The sequence below is a fragment of the Nasonia vitripennis genome, chromosome 2, assembly GCF_009193385.2.
Source record: "Nasonia vitripennis strain AsymCx chromosome 2, Nvit_psr_1.1, whole genome shotgun sequence".
In the NCBI taxonomy this organism is placed as follows: domain Eukaryota; kingdom Metazoa; phylum Arthropoda; class Insecta; order Hymenoptera; family Pteromalidae; genus Nasonia; species Nasonia vitripennis.
This window is the reverse complement of record NC_045758.1, coordinates 35,025,314-35,044,397: the sequence shown is the minus strand read 5'-3', so window position 1 is coordinate 35,044,397 and position 19,084 is coordinate 35,025,314. Positions and strand designations below refer to the sequence as shown.

Below are 19,084 nucleotides of genomic sequence, written 5' to 3'. Positions count from 1 at the left end.
CCCTCAAAGGTAAGTAAGGAGGAAGAGTACGCGCGCGCGCGCGCGCTGCTCAAATATTACGGTCACAAGGCGTCCGCGCGCGAATCTCGGAATGTCAAATGACGAAGCAGCGTGACAGAGAAGCGACAGGTGCCCCGACCGCGCATTATCATTCACGAATACAATGCGGCAAGCGCTATGCAAATAGCCGGACTAGCGAGCATACAAGAGCAAGCGAGGGAGGGGGTGGTGGAGGAGTGGCACCAAAGTGGCAAGCACTCTTATAAATAATCACGCGAGGCCCGCCAGATAGCCTTCTCAGTGTCGCATGTGCCTCGAGTCGTCGTCGGTGCAGCTTAGATTAGTTCGGCTGGGCATCAGCTGCTGCAGGTGTGTGGAACGCGCGGCATTAGCGCTTCGTAGCTCGCCAGGACAACAGCGGCGGACGACTGTTGGCATATCTCGAGCCGATTTTTTCGTTGCTGTGATATATACCGACAAGCCATGGACCAGCACTACGAGAAGATGCGCGACGACCTGGAGTGCCTGCCGGCTCCGGTTGTCGGCAGCAGCAAGATACAGGACTACTTTGCCGGCAAGAGCGTCTTCGTGACTGGAGCGACCGGCTTCATGGGCAAGTGCTTCGTCGAGAAGATTCTCAGGGACTGCCCGGATCTCAAGAGGCTGTACGTCCTGGTCAGACCGAAGAAGGGCGTCCCGCTCGAGGACAAGATGCGGAGATACTTTGGCAATTACGTGAGTAGCTTGAAGATATCGCGATTGAAAGGGCTTTTTCGAATTTCATCGGCGCCGATCGACAGGTGCAGCGGTTCGATGCACTGAAAAATCATGAGTTATCGCGAGTGATGGGAAGACATTCTGTATTCCGAATCTGGTTAGCAGCTCGCGAACAATGCGTCATTTGAATAATGACGTGGCCCGCGCGCGGGCACGAGGAAAATAAGGAAAAACGCGTTTTCGCTCATCTGATTTGGAATTTAATATAATTGTATCCTCTCGCTTGGGCCGGGCAAAGGAAAAGAAAACGTATCGATCGGCACGCACGAATTAGCGGCGTCGAATCGCCGGAATAAGAATAGATGAGCGCGCGTTAAAGAAATGGAAAACTATGCATGCAAATCGGGCGGATTTTTCTTGTTTGTCACGCGGGCATGCGGGGCCTCTCCCCTGAAATTTCTCGAGCGCTCTTACGCAAGCGAGCAAGTAGCCACCGCCAAGAACTGACTAATTAATTAAATTCTAGATCTTCGACAGGGTCAGGAGCGAGCAGCCGCGCTTCGAGGAGAAGGTCGTGACGGTGAGGGGCGACCTGCAGGAGGACCGGCTGGGCATCTCCGCGGAGGACCGGCGCGAGCTGATCGAGCAGGTTGACGTGATCGTGCACGGCGGGGCGACGGTCAAGTTCGACGAGGTCGTCAGCGTCGCCCTGAAGATCAACGTGCTGGCGACGAGGCAGATGCTCGAGCTGGCCAGCGAGTGCAGGCGGCTGCTCTGCTTCGCCTACGTCTCGACGGCCTACTCGCACTGCTACCAGCAGCACATCGAGGAGAAGTTCTACGAGCCGCCGGGCGACCTGCAGATCGTGCAGGACATGATCGCCTCGGACGAGGCGGCCGTCGGGGGCCTCAGCGATGACGCGATCAAGATGCTGCTCGGCAAGTGGCCCAACATCTACACCTTCTCCAAGTCGATGGCGGAGGAGCTGGTCAGGCAGTACAGCGAGCGGTGCAACCTGCCCGCCTGCGTCTACAGGCCGTCGGTCGGTGAGTCCGCGTCGGCGCTTCTTCGCTCTTGTTATGTTATTTCTCGCACGGCCGATACGGCTTTTCAGTTTCCGCGGCCTACAGCGAGCCGCTGCCCGGCTGGATCGGCAACAACAACGGCCCGGCCTACGGCTTCTTCGGGAGCGCCGTCGGCGCCATCCACACGACCTACTACGAGAACAAGCCGTTCGACCTCGTGCCCGTGGACTACAGCATAAACGCCCTCCTGGCGGCCGTCTACGACTGCCCCAACCGCTGGTCGGTATCCCCAGAGCTCGATTCTCATATCAGTCCCTAATTTTCGCGTTTGCGCGCGCAGGCGAGAGGAGGGCCGGGCCGTCGTCTACAACTACGGCAGCAGCACGGTCAGGCCCACCTACCTGGACGTCATATTCGCGAACCTCCTGGAGGAGGCCCCGCACCTCGGCTCCATGAACACCCTCTGGCACCCCTTCGTCATCTTCGTCGACAGAAAGTGGCTCTTCCTCCTGCTGCACTTCCTGCTGCACTTCATTCCCGCCTGCCTCGCCGACTTGGCTCTCCTCTGCATAGGCCAGAAGCCCAGGTACGTTGCCCCAGCGCAATCCGTCTCGTCTAATCCGTCTAGGTAGGTGCTATGGTAATCCGGCGTGCGCCGACCGCTCCGCAGGGCCCTCAAGCTCTTCTGGCTGGCGACCTCGAACATGAGCAAGATCTACTACTTCCTCAACGGCGACTGGAAGATCCACGTGCCGGAGATGCGGAAGGTGCTGGACCGGCTGAGCCCGCGCGACCGGCAGATCTTCCCCTACGACATGCGAGACTTTGACTGGTTCGACTTCACGGTGCGCTACATGCGCAGCTTCCGCGTCTACGTGCTCAAGGAGCCGACGGACAACGTCCGCGAGGCCGTCAGACGCTACCACCGCATGCATCTCCTCCACCGAGTCACCGTCGCCCTCTTCTTCCTCCTGCTCGCCTACTGCGCCACGAGGCTGCTCACTTGTCTCGCCAGCGTTGTTATCTGATGACAATAAAGCTCTTGACCAAGATCCTCGCGCCTTTATTTCTTCTGCTTCTTCTTCTGCTTCTTCTTCTTCTTCTCCGTTTCTTTTTGCCGGAAACTAAATGAGAGCTTTCCGAGAATACTGCGCTTTAGCCGAATCTCGCACGCGGAAATTTGCATCGCTCGAGTCAGCGGAGGCAGTAGTCGCATCTCGCGCGAGCGAGGCGCCTCGAGCGAGCGAGCTGCGCGTATAAATGCTAGTCGAATCCCCCGAAATTTCTCAGTCGCGTTTCCCGCCTCGAGCACCTCGCTGCTCGCCCTCGGCCGCCTCTTTTGCTTGCCTCAGTCCCGGTGCACGCGCAGCCGAGAGCATGTCGGTGGTGGACGCGATCTACCAGCGGATGAGGGACGACACGGAGGCCGTCGCCGAGAAGAAGGGCGAGAGCGAGCTGGCCAAGTTCTACGCCGGCCTGCAGCTCTTCGTGACCGGGGCGAGCGACCTCGTGGGCAAGTGCCTGCTGGAGAAGCTGCTGCGCGACTGCCCGGACCTCGAGAGGATCTACGTGCTCGTCAGGACGAAGAAGGCCGAGGAGTTCCAGGCCAAGTGCGACGAGCTCTGCGACGACAGCGTGAGTCCGCCGCCGAGCCCCTTACGCGCCAGACTGCTTTACGCGCGATAAGCCTCTATAAGTAACGACGATCGATGCGCAGGTGTTCGACCTGCTCCGCAAGAGCCGGCCCGACTTCAGGTCCAAGCTGAGCCTGCTCCGGGGCGACCTGGCGCAGGACGGACTGGGCCTGAGCGAGGAGGACTACCGCAGCCTCAGCGAGAACGCGAACGTCATCTTCCACAACGGCGCGGCGACGCGCCTCGACGAGCAGGTCAGCCTCGCCCTGCAGACCAACGTCCTGGGCACGCGGCGCATGCTCGAGCTGGCCCGCGACTGCAAGCAGCTCAAGGCCTTCCTCCTGGTCTCCTCGGGCTTCGCGCACTGCCAGCAGCGCGTCCTCGAGGAGAAGTTCTACCGGTCGCCGGCCGACCTGAAGACGGTCGCGGACATGCTCGAGGCCGACGCCGCGCCCAGCGGCCTCACCAAGGACGCGCTCGAGATGCTGCTCGGCGAGTGGCCCAACATCTTCGCCTACAGCAAGGCCACCGCCGAGGAGCTCGTGCGGCAGCACGCGGCCAGGTCGCCCTTCGCCTGCTGCGTCTTCCGACCCAGCGCCGGTACGTACGAGCCAATCCGCGTCGCTCTCTCTCTCTCTCTCTCTCTCTCTCTCTATCTCTCTCTCCACTCGCAACAGTCGTGTCGAGCCACAAGGAGCCGCAGCCCGGCTTCGTCGACGGGAAGAACGGCCCGGCTCGCTTCTTCCTCAAGATCGCCATGGGCGCGGTCCACGTGATCTACAGCGTCGACTACCCGATCGACCTGGTGCCCGCCGACCTGAGCGTCAACGCCATGCTCGTCTGCGCCTGGGACGCCGTCGACCGCTGGTACGCAGTGCGATCCCCGAATCCCGCCCCCGTGCACACTGAGATAAACATCAGATACGTATGCTCTCCCGCAGGCAAGTCGAGCCGGGGGCCTTCGTCTACAACTTCGGCACGAGCCAGGAGCGGCCGATCACCATGCGCCAGATCAAGGAGAAGATCATGGACGACCCGGGCGCCCTCGTCTCCGCCAAGAGCAGGCGCAGGCCCTACGTCCTGTTCGCCACCAACTTCCTGCTCTACTTGGCCATGCGCCTGCTCCTCGACTACGTGCCGGCCCTCGTGGCCGACCTGCTGGCCGTCCTGCACGGCAACGCGCCCGAGTAAGTGTCTGGCTTTCGAGCAAGAACCGCTTCGGTCCCGACAGTCAATGGGCACGACTCTTTCACAGCTCCTGGGCGCTGCTCCGCGAGTCGATGGGCGACATGTGCCGGCTGCACCGCTTCTCCAGCGGCAACTGGCGCATCCGCATGCCGGAGATGCTGAAGGCCTGCGAGCGGCTGAACCCGCGCGACCGGGAGCTCTTCCCCTGCGACGTCCGCCGCCTCGACTGGGACGACTACTTCCTCACCTTCTGGCGCGGCATCCGCGTCAACGTCCTCAAGGAGAGCTACGAGCTCGGCGAGCCCGGCGGCAAGTGGCCCTGCAAGTGCCCCTGCAAGTGCGTCTGCTACGGGCTGGGCCTCGTCCTGGCGCTTCTCGCCTACTACCTCATAAGCGGCCTGCTCTTCTAGACCATCGAGCTACGACTGATGGATGCTTCGCTCTTTTCTAACTCTGACTTTTGATACACGTCTTTCTTGTTGTTGTTGCTGTTGCTGTTGCTGTTGCTGTTGCTGTTGCTGTTGCTGTGGTTTTTAAAGCCATTTATATTGTACGTTTTGCATAACGCTACTCGAACGCACCGATGTACGAGAGGTGCGCGTTTCCGGCGGCTCGCCGCATAATTTCTACTGTTCCACTGTTGTAATAAAAAATACATCACCCGAAACAATCGGCCGATGATCGGCGAGCAACATTAAGTATTCGCCAAAAGCGCAGGGCCGGAGAAAACAGAAAAAAATCTTTATTTAACACCTTACGCAAAAGAGTGCGTCAGCAGAAAACTCGAGCGCGCTGTTACGTATTTCCATTAGCGGTGTCGCCGGGTTCATAATATATCCATATGCAAGAGCGATCGATCGAGGAGGCCGGCGACACAGGCGACGCACTCGAGAGTCAACGGTCAAAAATTCTCCTGAAAGCTTGACTAATCGTGAGTCATTTGGAAAATCGATGATCGCTAATGACGCGAGGAAGTGGGATGCTGGGCCTTTGAAGAAGACAGAGAATAATCATCGTTATATAGAATAATACTCTTTATTGTTTTTGATAGTTCTTCTTGTTGTCCATATTGTAAGTCGATTTATTTGTTCTCTTCTCAAATCCGTCGTCTCGGCATTTCGTTCAATCTCGAATATCGTCGTTGAAACGGCGCACAATAGTTCATGGTGTGATTACAACAAAAAACAGCATTTACGTAAACGCACGGAACAACGTTGGTCCGATCGCTGGTCCGAGCCTGCAACGCGTTTTAATCGGGACCGCTTGCGACTAGAATACATACAAAAAGTGGAATTCCTACTTTTATATCATTATTGTTATTATTAATCATCCGCTCCTTGCGTCTTTTAATGTCTGCCCGCGAACGGAGCTCGCTTAGCCATTGGCTCGTTCAAAATTGCAAAAGGTGCAAAAGACAGCTCGCATAGGCTTGTAGAAAAGGCAAGATGCGCCGCGAATGTGTACTATTGATTTTTCGAATTCGTTTTCTCGATGCGGTCCCGTGCCAAAGGCCCGACTCGTGACGCGCGATCAGCGCTCGCGACACACTCACTCGATCGGCTTTTGCTCTTCTCTTTCAAATCACCGAACACCAATCCTTCTCGTCGCAACGCCAGCGATCGCCGATATTAACGTACTATTTTGTTCGCTTTTCGATGAGAGACATGGCAAAATTTGAATTCCTATTATTTCACATTGTATTATATACCTTATAGTGTCCTGGTAATTTCTGTCTCCTGTGGCATATGTAGACTGTGTGTGGATGTGACTTTTTAATGTGTGTACGTGAGTTTCGGCTTCATTCGCTTCCTCGTCAACACTCTTTTATTCTCTTTAATCTGAACTACTATTTACAATGTACAGTGGCCTAAGTTCCGTCGGCGGTCGCGATCGCCTCTCGCTCCTCGATCTCGATTCTTTACTTCTTTAATTTTCACCTGTTTTTTTCGCTTCGATTTTACCCCAAGATGATTCTTCTGAAATCGATAGTTTGCTTTTCTCGACATTGATATTGAAAACAGATCGATGACTTTTCAGAAAACTCGCCTTTCACATGAGCGGCTAAGCGAAGCGCATTGCGTCATTTGAGCTATCTGGGCAATCGAAGTCGTTTTAGAAAGATATCGTGGCAACAGATGCAATCTTATCAAAAAAGTATTGCTTAGCAATTGTATTCAACATTTTAAAAAAATTATAAAAATCTTACAAATAATCATTTTAGAGTCGTAATTGCAGTCAACAGAGAAGGTTTCTTTTTCCAATAAAACACACAAACTACTTCGCCCATCATTGAATTGAAGATCTTTGAAACTGGCCCACGCTTCGGTCGAATTCTGATTGCTAACTAATCGCGCTTACACTGAGATAATAGGAACTTAATCATTTGTAATTTGTAACTTAATCGTGAGTATTTTGCTTTGTATTCAACAAATATGGACTTTATGAGTAAAATTTATGAGCAAAGTGGACAATAAAGATTACGTATAGAAAAATCGAGCAGAAGTAAGAAGTGAATAAGAACAACAATAAGTTTATTTAAGAGCAAAGGCCCATTTATTTATTCATTTTATTTGTATTATGTACGAGTCGCCTGTTGACGGCTGTCGGCGTCCGGGAATCGAGCGAGCGATCGTGGCCCCCTTATATCACTTACCAAGGTAAATATATATAATAATCTTATATATATATATATATATATATATATATATATATATATTTCTTCGTTTATATATATAATATATAATAATATCTTATATGCATATTTCATTTTATACCTATAATTTCTCATCGTTTAGACGTACCTTTGCGTGCTATTTATAATATTTACAAAGTTTTATCTTAATTCATTTTTAAATCCTTATACTTCATTTGTATAGTCACCGTGGTTACAACCCATCCAGCACTCGATTCTTCGCTTATAATCTCTATCTCTCGTTCGCATACAGTTCTTGTCTTTCACATTTTTATCACTTATCAATCGATCACTCACACAGATATGCACACGAAAGAAAGTACAAACAGAAAGTGTAACAATGCACACGAACGCCTGTTTCCTTATATTACACAGAACTTACATTAGATGTACAATATAATACGTCTTCCTTTGTGCCGATTCTCGATGCGTCTCGCGCATATCATTATTGACGATTCGCGCGTCTCTCGCTTCTCTCACTGAGTATTGCTAGGTGTGTTTACGTGTGTAAGTGTTTTCGTCAAACGCCCTTATCAGATTCGCCATGATCGATAGCCCGCACGTAGCGCCGCCGTGTCCTCGCAGCAAAAGTCGGGAGACGGACCCTTTTAGCGTCGTCTCCGATTCTTCAGTTCTCGCAGACTCCGGCGGATGCCTCGTGCGGTCTTTGCCTGGAAGAAAACGCGACGGTACAGTCCGTGAGTGTGTTTTCCCTCTCTCTCTCTCTCTCTCTCTTTCTTTCTCTGTGTTGTACAAAAAATGCGACGTCGCAGCGGCAGCTCATACGCACTCTGCCCTTTTTTGCATCGAGTGTTACAGCTTTTTGTGTCAGTCACCTCGTGTACTAGAATGTTTAACAATGCTGATGTGTCCGTGCGGATAATATATTGCTCGTCGTGCCTCGTCCGCAAGGATGAGGTCTCGGGGGAGGAAATGAGTTCCTTCTAAGCCTAAACGTCCAAGTTTCGTTCGCCATCGCACCGGGAGATTTTCGAAAACCTGGCTGGAAGTGTAGCGTTTATCTGTGTGTCTTCGTGAAAACAACGGAAACCATACGAATTGTACATGCAAACAACTTGACCGATCGTTTCGTTATTTACATAAGAATTGCTCTATCACTTCGTTTTCGTACTCGCTATATCTTAGGCTCGCTCGAGATCTTCTCTGTGTGTGTGGGTGTGTGTGCAATGTACATGTACACTCTATGTCAGCTGCATGCTTTTAAGTATATTCAGTCGAATCCCTGCGGATATTGATTCTTTTCTTTCAATCGGTGTTGCGCGTGTAAAAAAGTAAAAAAAAAAAAGTAAGTAAAGAATCTTAAGACAGTCCGAGTCCGGCTCCTCTCGTGTTCGTAAATCACATTGGCGAGAGAAACGAGGCGAGCGGATTCGCATATACGAAGCGCAGTAGCGAATGTGCGGACGCAAGTGCGGCCGAAGGAGCGAGATCGCGGGCAATCAAGTGCGCGAGGCAAAACAACAACATTTTCAATATTTTATCTGGCTCGTGAGATCGATGACTTGCCGGTGGTCTCGCTCCCGAGTCCGCGCTCGCGCTACTCTATTATGCCTTTTTAGAAAAGCCATAGAATTTCGCGCGCCCGAATGTCCGCGACACAGAATGAAAATTGATCGGTAATGCAAACAATCAAGAAATTAGTCGGTACAAAAGAGATTAAAAAAATGCGACGACCCCGCCTGGAGTAGCAGCACCAGGGTAAGACGTCCTAGCACCATTTCTTCGATCCATCGTTATAATCGCGTGCGGTGTGTACAGTGTGTGTGTAATACTCTCGAGTCAGTATCGACGGCTCGCACTGCGCAAAGCCCGATGCTTTGAGGTGTGTGAACGTGCGCAATTGAAAATAAGCCAATGTATTTTATACAAAACAACAATATTTTATTCAGTTTTACTCGTTCATATAAATGATAATTTAAAATCTCTTTCTACCAGCGCGTAGAACACTGGTATTAAATATAAATCCTAATAACAAAGCTAATAGTCGCTCAAAGCACACCAGGCTTCGCCTCGGGTACGAATCGCGGTACATTATAACAATCAGCCAGTACGAAAAGCTGCAGCGTTCGCCTTGACGAGGCTCTCAACGTTGGCCGGCTAGGCGAGCGATGCCTGATTATCTCGAGCTTGGGCCAGGGTGCGAAGACGGCGCATCGCCGGCCCGGGGGCGTGGAGACGTTGAGAGCGTCGTCATCTCATGCGCATACACTCTCACATTCTCTCCCTCGTTCTCTCCGTCTGTCGCGATCGAGAGTCTCGCGAAGAAGCGCGGGCGGATCTCGCGCGGTATAAGAATCGAAGTAGCGTGTGTTTAATTGACACGAACAATAAATATCTATACTGTATACATATACATCATACGCATGTGTACAAACTCGAGCGGGCGCGGGCGCGTCGGCTCTCCCCCTGTAATACGGCTCCCCGCGGGCAATCGTATTTTTATAATTTTTTTCATTATTGCGATCTCTCCGTGAAGGTGTATGACAAAACCCTGTGTTACGAGCCGCGGGGTGAGGAGCGAAAGAGCCGACGCGTCGCGCGCACTCGCAGCGTCTTCCTCAGATTTGTGGACGGTCTCGCCTCCGAATAACTACTATATACTCCCCATAACAACAACAACATAACACACATTCACGGTGAGTTCACGGATAGCGTCACGCGCGCTTGCAATGTCCGTCGTCCGTCATCGGACTGCTGCTGCTGCTCGACTCTCTGCCTAGGGCGCGAGCGGGTAAAAGTCGATGAGGTGACTAAGCGACGTGAGTATCGTCTGGGGCTATGAGCCCACGCACATGAGCGATTCGTGCGTACTGCTGCCGCTGCTGCTGGTGCTGCTGGTGCTGCTGCCGATGCTGCTGCTAACGCCGGACGCTGCCGTCGATCCGTTGCAGCTGGGCTGCAGCTGCTGCTGATTGCTGGAGGAGCTGGAGGACGAGTTGTCCCGGAGCAGGTCCTCCGGACTGCTGGCAGTACCGCTGTTGGACTGCTGCTGGCTGGCACCGTTGGTGGATCCGGGCCCGGTGAGAGGCGTGAGCTTCCAGCCGGGCATGAAGTCGAGGTCTAGGTCGGGCCCGATGTCGACGTCGAGCAACTCGTTATTGTTGAGCGGGTCGAGGGGCGACTGGCTGGAGAGGGAGAGCACGCTGCCCCAGTTGATGGAGCGACTGTCGTCGCTGTCGCCGATGCCGGAGTCGACGTCGGTCTCGGCGCTCGAGCTCGGCGGCATGGGGAAGGGCGTGAGCCTGCCCTGCTCGGGCGGCTGCAGCTGCGCCATGCTCGGCTGGGCGGGCATCACGGGCTCCATGGGCGGCGGGCTACGGTCGCGCTCCATCTCGCGCTCAAGGTACCTCAGAGTATTGCAGATGAGGACCGAGCGGTGCAGCGAGGGGTCGGGGAACTGCCGGTACCTGGCGAGCTTGCACATGGAGATGTTGAGGACGGCCAGTCGGCGCTGCCTGTAGCAGGCTCGGCCGCGCCTGCACCAGCTCGAGCGCGAGCCCTCGCAGCAGCGCTCGTTCGCCCGGTAGCTCGAGCCCAGCTCGAGGTAGCTCTTGCCGTTCTCCTCCCTGCGTATCGTCGGCGGCTCGTAGTGGTGGGGCGCGTTCGTGTGGTGTCCCCACTGGGCCTGCGGCCTCGTCGGCTGCTGCTGCTGCTGCTGCTGCTGATAGGACGTCGTCGACGAGGACGTCGTCGTCACCGTCCTCTGGTAGTAGTGCTGCTGCTGCTGCTGCTGCTGCTGCTGCTGCTGCTGATGGTGGTGGTGGTGGTGATGGTGCTGCTGCTGGTGGTGATGGTGGTGGTGCTGCTGGTGCTGCTGGTGGTGCTGGTGCTGGTGGTGGCTCGCCGCGTGACTGCTCGGCTGCGACTGCGGCTGCGGCTGCGGCGGCTGCTGCTGCTGCTGCTGCTGCTGCTGCGTCGAGGAGACGGCGGCGGCGGCGGCGGCGGCGGGACTGACCGTCGTCACGGAGGCCGCGGAGGACGTGGAGATATTGGTAGTGCTGCTGGCGGGCGTGAGGCTCGTCGTCGTGGAGCCCGCGCTGCTCGTGCTGGCCGGGCTGACGACCGGCGACAGCTGGCAGGGGTTGTTGGGGCTGGCGGACTGCAGGCAGGAGGAGGCCGCGACGACCTCCATGTCGTAGTAGGCCGAGCTCGATCCGGTCGTCTGCTGGGCCGGGCTGAGGGCCGTCGGCGAGGACGAGACGAAGCTCTCCTCCATGGCCCACCAGCTGCCCTCGACTCGGCCGAGCTTCGAGGGGCTCTCGCCCAGTTCCATGTCGAAATCCATGCAGCCCACTCCGCCCTCCAGCTTGCGTTTTCCTGAAGTGGCCTGCAGACCCATCATTGCACAACTCTGAAAGGCAGAAAGGTAAGGTCAATCGTCATCTCCAGGCTCGTAATTCGCTTACGATTCTAGGCTAGAGCTAACGCGCACCGCTCGAATCACGCCCATCGGTAATGAGCCGACGGTCCAAGTCAAAGGGCGCGCATACCCGTGCGACTCGGCGGCAATCGATGGGCGTCAACGGCCTCGTAAGCGAAATTCCACCCTGCGATTGCCCGCGATACAAGCGCGATCTTTGCCTTGTTGGGAGCCATCTCGGCGCCAGCAGCCCGCAGGAGATGCACGACCGAGCACCGCGCGCACGGCACGGCACGGTGAGTCAGAGGCTCGGCGCGTCGACGGGAAAACGCGCGCGGGAGTGACGTCAGGGCCGTCGGTTCTCCCCCTGATGCAGCGATGAGAAGTCATCGTCGGCTGCGGCCCAAACTCAGCCGAGGGGTAGCCGTGCGACCCTTCTTCCGAGGCGCGGCTTTTTTTCGGCGAATTCAGCGAGGCTCGTAAAATTAAAAACAAAATAGAAAAAGGGGCATCCGTTCGAAACTCCCGTTTTACATTTACAGCGATACGGCGCTTTCGTAATTGCTCCTTGTGTATTATATTTCGCAATCTCGGATAATCCTTGAACTTTCCGCGGAAATGAATAAAGTCGGAATCGCTGGAAAAAGAAATCCCGAAACGACAAAGTGTCGCGAGGAGAATTTCCACATCGCTTTGAAACGTCGCGTCTCGAAATATTCCAAGTCCCACTCGCGGAGCATCGGTAGCAGGCGCCACCTCGCGAAGTACGGCCGAAGCTCGTCTGGCTTCTGCGAGCAATAAATCCATTGGATAACGTTAAAAAACTCGACAGATGCGAGCTATTCAAAATTTATATAAGAAAACCTGTATTCGCGTGAGCGCGAACTGCGAAAAATGCGGTCCACTGCACGGAGACGCTCGTTCCGAGATTCGACGTGGCCTTTTGTTCGGAGTTCATCCGGAAAAGCGTCGCTCGCGAGAAGATTGGGAGTAAAAATTTTTTGAAACTCGCTACCGCGTGGGGGAAAAAAAACACTCTACAAATACTCTAGAACGGCTCGAATCTGAAGTCGCTTCGCTGCACTGCAAGCGAAAGATTGGAAAAAGGAGCTTCTGAACAAAGAGATCGCCGAGTAAGGAATTTCAAAGCTTTCTTCTCAGAGAAGCTCGGCACTGCTACGGCCTAAGAGGATGTATTTTAGTTGAGAAAAAGAGTTGTCTCTCTACCTGCAGGGTACCTCCGACATCGCCACCGTAAAAACCACAATCCGAACTGCTCGCCCCGAGTGGTAGACAAACCAACATCACCGTCGCTTCTCGTCCCTCTGTCTCGTGTCTCAAGGCTCGACTTTCCGAGCTCTCAATCGTTCTCTCATACAAGTATGTGGCAGTATGGCAGTAACGGCGCTTGTCGCACAGCTGAAGAAGCACAGTACGTAACGACGAGCGGCGCTTTATTTACGTGTGTGGCTCGAGTCGCGGGGAGCGGGCGCGAAACTCGAATTTTTCCCCTTCAGTCGGAACTGTTAACAGGACGTAGAACTTGCGAACTCACAAAGCACAGGGAGCTCGAGAGGTCCGAACAGCGCTCGGTCTGAAGGCATTGGGCAACGACCATTCTCTCGCCTCGGCTCTCCACTCAACTCGCAATCCTGCACTGGAGAAGCACTCGGTTTTTTAGCATACGATCCTGCTGCACACAACTCCTCTCTCTCTCTCTCTCTCTCTCTCTCTCTGCCTGTCTACGTGTATAGTAACGTGAGTGAGCGCGCTGCGGTGAAAGTGCGGAGAGCTGCTGCTGAGAAACGTCTCACGCAAACTCTGTCTGCGCAACGGCACAACTCTGACTGACTGGCGTAGCTGCGCGCGGCTCCTGCTGCCGTACAGCAGTCCCCTCGATTCGAAAGGCCGAGCCGCCGCCGCCGCCGCCGCCGCCGCCGCTGCTGCTTGGCTGCTTGGCTTCTCTCTCTCCTCTCCACCCCTCTTCCCCTTCCCCCGCCCCTGTCGCGCAGCGCTCGTGCGGCTTCCCGCCGCCAGATGGCGCTACGGGACCCACGTCTGGGGGAGAGGCCGCTGCAGCACACACCCACGTGCGCCGCACATGACGAGCGAGAGAGAGAGAGAGAAAAAGCATTGGATATGTTAACTTTCCGCGAACGCATACGACGATGACTGAAGACGACGGCGAGAGATGGGGTGGGAGAGCGCGGACTCGAGTGCCTCTGTGCGCGACGAGCTTCTGCGATAAAGAGGGAGCGAGAAAAATACAGATAGGGAAAACGATAATGAATTTGATTTCGCCGTAATTTCGATCGGGTTCGCGCTGTAATTTCGGATGAGAAAATGTTCGCTTCGCCTCGAATCTCGAAATAGGCGATACAAGTTCGGAGCGGGCTTGCAATATGTTTGCGACAATCTCGAACGCAACTTGGCGCAATATGTTTTCCCAACGCGGGCTCGGCCAACCAGCCGATCAGACCCGAGTGCGGCTCTGCGTGGAAACAACGGGCGAACAGATCGCGCGAAAGGGATGAATGATTGGAAAGAGAGTGCGATTGTGACGGAGTGTGCTCGATCGCAATTTCTTTGTCAACGACGTTCGTGACGTAGGCGATGACGTAGAGCAGTTATCGAAGCTTTCGATGAGGCTAAAAAAACGACTCCGCGAAAAAAGGGCCCTCGTTGAGGTTGACTCGCCGCCGGTCACGGCTGCCTGCGCGCCGAACAAAGAGTCTGCAGCGCCGCGGAACCGCCTCCTATGCGCTCGGCCCATTGTACGAGTCGGCTAGGCCGTCCGTCCCCGTGCCGATTTTCTCGCGATTTTTTCTCCGCGCGTTTGACCCGCTTCTCGGCCGGGGAATCCCCCGAATATTCGGAGGAGTGGACTCTCAGAAAAGCGCGCAGAGAAAAAAAGACCCGATCCTCGCTCAGTCCTGCGGCAGCGGGCAAAGTAATCGTACAGCAGTGTAGCGACAGAGCATCCGTTCCTCGTCCTACTTGGGCCGCGCGCTCGCCTGTGCAGCAACGAGGTCGCGGCGTAAGTGCAGCGCGCGATTTTTCGTTCTAGCGGCGGCGGGAGCGTAGCTTTCTAAAATAAAAGCTGCGCGGAAGGAGAGCGAATCGCAAGGGTGGCGCGGCCTCGATTTGCATAGGCGCGAGGCTCCCCTCCAGAGAGCGGCAGCGGCGGAGCACAGGTGCGTGCATAATGCGATATTACGGGCAGCGGAGGGGGATGAAAGGTGGGAAGGCGGAAGGAAGGAAGGAAGGAAGGAAGGAAGGCACTTGTTGAATCGGGGAAAGCTCCTCGGATTAGTGTCTGCATGTGTGCGCTCGTAGGGAGTGTACCAGCCGCTTACGCGCAGAAATGCAGCCGCAGCCGCTGCCTTTTAACTGGCCATAAATCAAAGTCGAGAGAGAGAGAGAGAGAGAGGCGCTCGCGTGCCGGCAGCGCGGAAGCCGCTCTCTGTCTCCTACTCTCTATACGATCCTCTCGGATTTCATTCACCGAATATCGATGCGATCGCGAGTGCCGAGGATTCCCCCATCGGCTTCTTTTTTCGGTCTCTCTCGCGAGAGCCCCGAACAGCTGATCGGCAGCTCCTTTGTATTGTGTCGGCGTGTTTATACGCTCGGATATCGGGCGCCAGCGCTTTAATCTTGATGAGTTGCGAGCGGGGATTTTTCTCTCTCTCCGCTCCACGCGCAGCTTTGACTAGGTCAGGTTCGGGGGCTTTGCGAGGCGAGTGCACTCGAGCGGGCTGCCCGATGATTGACTTTTCTCGCGTTGACGTTTTCGAGTGCTCGTTTCGATTTTCCGAAAATCACCCGTACCGGCGGTGAGCTAATGTTTGTCGGCACGCGCGCGCAGATAGACTCGATAGACTCGCAGAGTCAGCCGAAGTCGGTCGTCAGTGTGCGTGAAGCAGCGGAGGCCCACAGTCACACGCGCGCTGCTCGCGGAGATAAAAGCAAGAGCCAGGGCCGTAACGCCAACTGAAACTGGCGTCGTCGTCGGCCGATTATGGCCCGTGCGGTGGCGGTGGTGGCAACAGCTTTCGTAAGCCTCTCGCAGCTATACGCTCGCTCCGAGGCTGCTGGCTGAGCGAGCGATGTTTTTCAAATTATTTACGCGCCATCTTTCCTCCTGCGGGTCTATACGGACGATTTTTATTTTTTCTTCTTTTCAAAGGAGCATCGGTTCGTTTCAGGCACATTAGAAAGCTATTAAAACGCGATTCCCACAATAATTGCTGCGCAGCTCGATATCGTCTTGGAATAAATCCTTGATATTCGCGAGCGAGCGACAATGAGCGCCGGCTGATTACCCAATCGACGCACTCTCATTACGGTTTCGTACGGTGCGCGAGTATGAAAACAAGACAAATCTAACGGCGCCGCTCTTGCTCTCTCTCTCTCTCTCTCTCTCTCTCTCTCTCTTTCTCTGGCTCACTATACGGCCCTCGTGAATCATTGATTAGCAGCGGGAGAGAAAAAAATTGGCCGATACCATCGGCGGCGGCACTTGAAATGTCTATTTTTAACGAGCGCCGGCTTATTTATAGATTCACAATAAAAGGCGAATAATGATGTAATAAATGTATAAACACAGAGAGGCGTGAGAATTAAGTTGCCAGGGCAGATAAAGCCGAGAGAGCGCTATCGGTATCTCCCGCCGACGAGCGTATTGTGTGTCGCTTGATGCCGATAGCGGATTAGGCTTTGTAATTCGTGTCAGTCCGCCCGAGGATTCCGACTTGACAGCCCAGGTAAATGAGCTTAAATTTCCGAGCTGCGCCCACTTTTGCGTTTGTAGGCTAACGATGCGCAATTGTGCACGACCCCCCGCCGAGTCCTGCGGCCGATCTCTCAGCCTCGCTCAGCGGCGGCCAATAAAATCCCGTCCCGTTGTAAAACGCATCGAGTCTATATCTCATGCTTCAGGGCGCCCGATTCGAATAAACATCCCCGATGCTCTCGTTAATAAAAAGCCCGCCGACTGTATACTGTATGATATAGGCGCAGCGCACGAGTGTAGCGCGAGATACTCTCTCGGCAGCTCGCCATTGGTCCGGCAGTTAGTATCATGCGGCCGAGCTTCGAGACAACGACGACGGCGACGACGACTGCTCGAGAGGATGACGTCAACCGGCCGTGTGTTATTTTCGAAAGGCGACTCGAGAGTCGGAGAGAGAGAGAGAGAGAAGACTGCTGTGTGCGCTCGCGGAAGCAGCAGCGCCGCGAGGCGGCCGATCGACGCTCGTGCACACGCACACAGACACGCAGCGCGGAGCGCTGCTGGCCCAAGGAGAAAACGGCCCGACGAAGAGCTCGGTTCCTTGTTTTTTTTTTTATTTCTCAACTCTCGGCTTCTCTTCGTCGCGCGCGGCGATTTTTCTGCGAAGCCGACGGCCAGAGAGAGTCGACGCGATAAAACTGCGAGTTTATTGCGATCTCTATACTTTCGTTCGCTTCGATAGAGCCTCGCGTCTCCGTCCCGCATGCGTCGGCCAATAGAATAACGCTCGGAGCCCCGCGCTATCGGAGACTCTGCTCGCTCGCAATCTTATCCGCGCTGCAGAGCCATCGCCACCGCCGAGAGTCTCTCTCTCTCTCTCTCTCTCTCTCTCTCTCGGCTCAAGGACTCGCGGGAGAGCGACGAAGTGTGTTTTGCCGCGAGCGCGTGCCTCGCGCCTGATTCAAAGTCATGCGCGCTGATGTCGACTCTGCGCTGCTATTGCGCAAATGCCGAGAGCTGACTTGTGCTTGTGCCGCGAGCTGTAGCGCTCGCGCGGCTTTTATACGCCTCGATGTTTACGTTATGTGCCTCACATTTATACTCCGCGCGCGCGCGGAAAGCGCTTTTTTCAGGGGGTTTATGGGATTTGGGAAAAGCCGCACGCTCGTTTATTCCGTCGGGCTTGGTCGGACCGGTTTCGTGCAACGTGCACCTCGAGGACAAAGTTATCTGCGATTATTCATTTTTTTTCGCTCGCGACTGCGCGCCTTCGAGTACAATGTATAGCTGCTGCGGCGCGGGAAATTCAACTCGGCGATATGGTTATTTACGCGCGACTCGTTAGCAGAACCAGATCCCGCGGCTATCTGGACGAGTTGGCTTTTCTCCGCGACACTGTAGTCCGTCTGTTAACCTGTTCTTACCGAAATCGTCGCGATTATTCGAGCGACTCTTGCCCCCCGCGGATCAGTCGAGGTCCGCACAGCTGATGTTTACGCAGGTAGGTACACAACGTCGGGGCCGCTTATCGCGACGAGCGAGAGAGATAGAGAGAGAGAGAGAGAGCACGTGCTCCCGACGTCTCGGGTTACTCGCTCGCAGGGGAGGAAGCCCGTCTCTCTCTCTCTCTCTCTCTCTCTCTCTCTCTGTTGGGAGTGCGATAATGGCCCGGCGGCGGCTGCGTGAATGAACGCAGCGCGGCTCTTGCTCTAGTATTGTGCCAACGAGGGAGCCTGAATGGAGGCTTACTTTACGGTAGCCGAGGAATTTGCAAGCTAATGACTCGCCGCCGCCGCCGCCGCCGCCGCCACTCCTCTGGATTGTTCGGCCGTTATTGGGGCCGACTCCGGATGATTAGGGGGCTTTGACCCCTTTTTGGAGTCCATAGCCGGCGCTTGCACCTCATTGACCCCAAGTAAAGGACGAATGTCTCCTCGTCACTCCTTGCACAAGTTTTCCAGAATTGATAAAGACGAAGCGTAATGCATTCTCGACGCAGCACAAAGTATAGATCCGAGCGAGCTCGGCGCGTTAGGGTGGACGCGCGCATAAAGGACCGGGTAGCGCGAGGGGCTTCCCCCCTCGAGTCGGTCAGCGGTTCTCAATCCGCGAGAGATCACGCTGCAGCGGCAGATAGCATCGCGGGGGATTTCAATTCTTCGCCTTTCGCCTATGCCCGTTTAGCGCGATCGAAAACAAGGAGGCTGTCGGAGACGAGACAATGGTCACCGAGCAATCCGTCAGCACCGCTCACTGAGAGGGCTGCAGCGGGACAAAGATAGCGATTCGGACGAACCTACGCGGAATGCGCAAGAGAGGGACAGCGCCTTTGTCAGCGCGGGCGCCAAGAGATGACGAAGAGCCGCAAGATTTTGGCAGGGCCTGCTCTCGATCGCCGCGAGGGTGGCTGACCTCTTCCGACGGTTTGCTCTAGGTGCACTCGGCAGGTAAACATATCGCGGGCGCAGAGACGAGAAGGAAGGAAGCCCAAGATCGAGAGCGAGAGAAACAGCAGAAACGAAAGGCCGATGTGTAAACAAAGCACGCGCGCACTTGACCCAGTGAGCGACGGAGAGAGCATAGTGCGGTGCAGCCGCGGCGCGACGAAATTCGGCCATTAAGTTTTCCGAGTGAAAGAGGCTAATGCCCCCGAGTTTGACAGAGAGATCATCGCTGCTTTTCCTTCCTACTTTTTTCAAGGGTAAAAACTGT

General features: G+C 54.9%; 2 protein-coding genes across 5 annotated transcripts in view; one reads left to right on the top strand and one right to left on the bottom strand.

Moving 5' to 3' along the window:
• Positions 1 to 234: 234 nt before the first annotated feature.
• On the top strand, positions 235 to 8,562 carry LOC100117218 (fatty acyl-CoA reductase wat). 2 transcript variants are annotated; one of them, XM_001601500.6, is made up of 6 exons: positions 2,083 to 2,328; positions 2,413 to 3,377; positions 3,460 to 3,976; positions 4,054 to 4,243; positions 4,318 to 4,563; positions 4,632 to 8,562. In XM_001601500.6, exons 2-6 carry the CDS (start codon positions 3,003 to 3,005, stop codon positions 4,972 to 4,974), a joined length of 1,671 nt encoding a protein of 556 aa, XP_001601550.5. In that variant the 5' UTR covers positions 2,083 to 2,328; positions 2,413 to 3,002; the 3' UTR covers positions 4,975 to 8,562. The 2 variants fall into 2 exon arrangements, with proteins under 2 accessions (XP_001601521.2, XP_001601550.5); XM_001601471.6 differs by lacking the exons at positions 3,460 to 3,976; positions 4,054 to 4,243; positions 4,318 to 4,563; positions 4,632 to 8,562 and adding exons at positions 235 to 735; positions 1,244 to 1,763; positions 1,832 to 2,021 and having other exon boundaries at positions 2,413 to 2,794.
• LOC100117294 (probable nuclear hormone receptor HR38) overlaps positions 7,095 to 19,084 on the bottom strand; it is a 36,301-nt gene continuing 24,311 nt past the window's right edge. Inside the window, exons 1-2 of one of the 3 annotated variants that reach the window (XM_008217955.3) lie at positions 12,865 to 13,532; positions 7,095 to 11,628 (exon numbers count right to left, since the gene is read on the bottom strand). In XM_008217955.3, the coding sequence (XP_008216177.1) occupies positions 10,054 to 11,628; positions 12,865 to 12,942 (1,653 nt within the window). In that variant the 5' untranslated portion in view covers positions 12,943 to 13,532 and the 3' untranslated portion in view covers positions 7,095 to 10,053. Of the gene's footprint in view, positions 11,629 to 12,864; positions 13,533 to 19,084 lie in introns of those variants that run through there. The other 2 variants (XM_008217956.4, XM_001601528.6) reach the window with 2 other exon arrangements.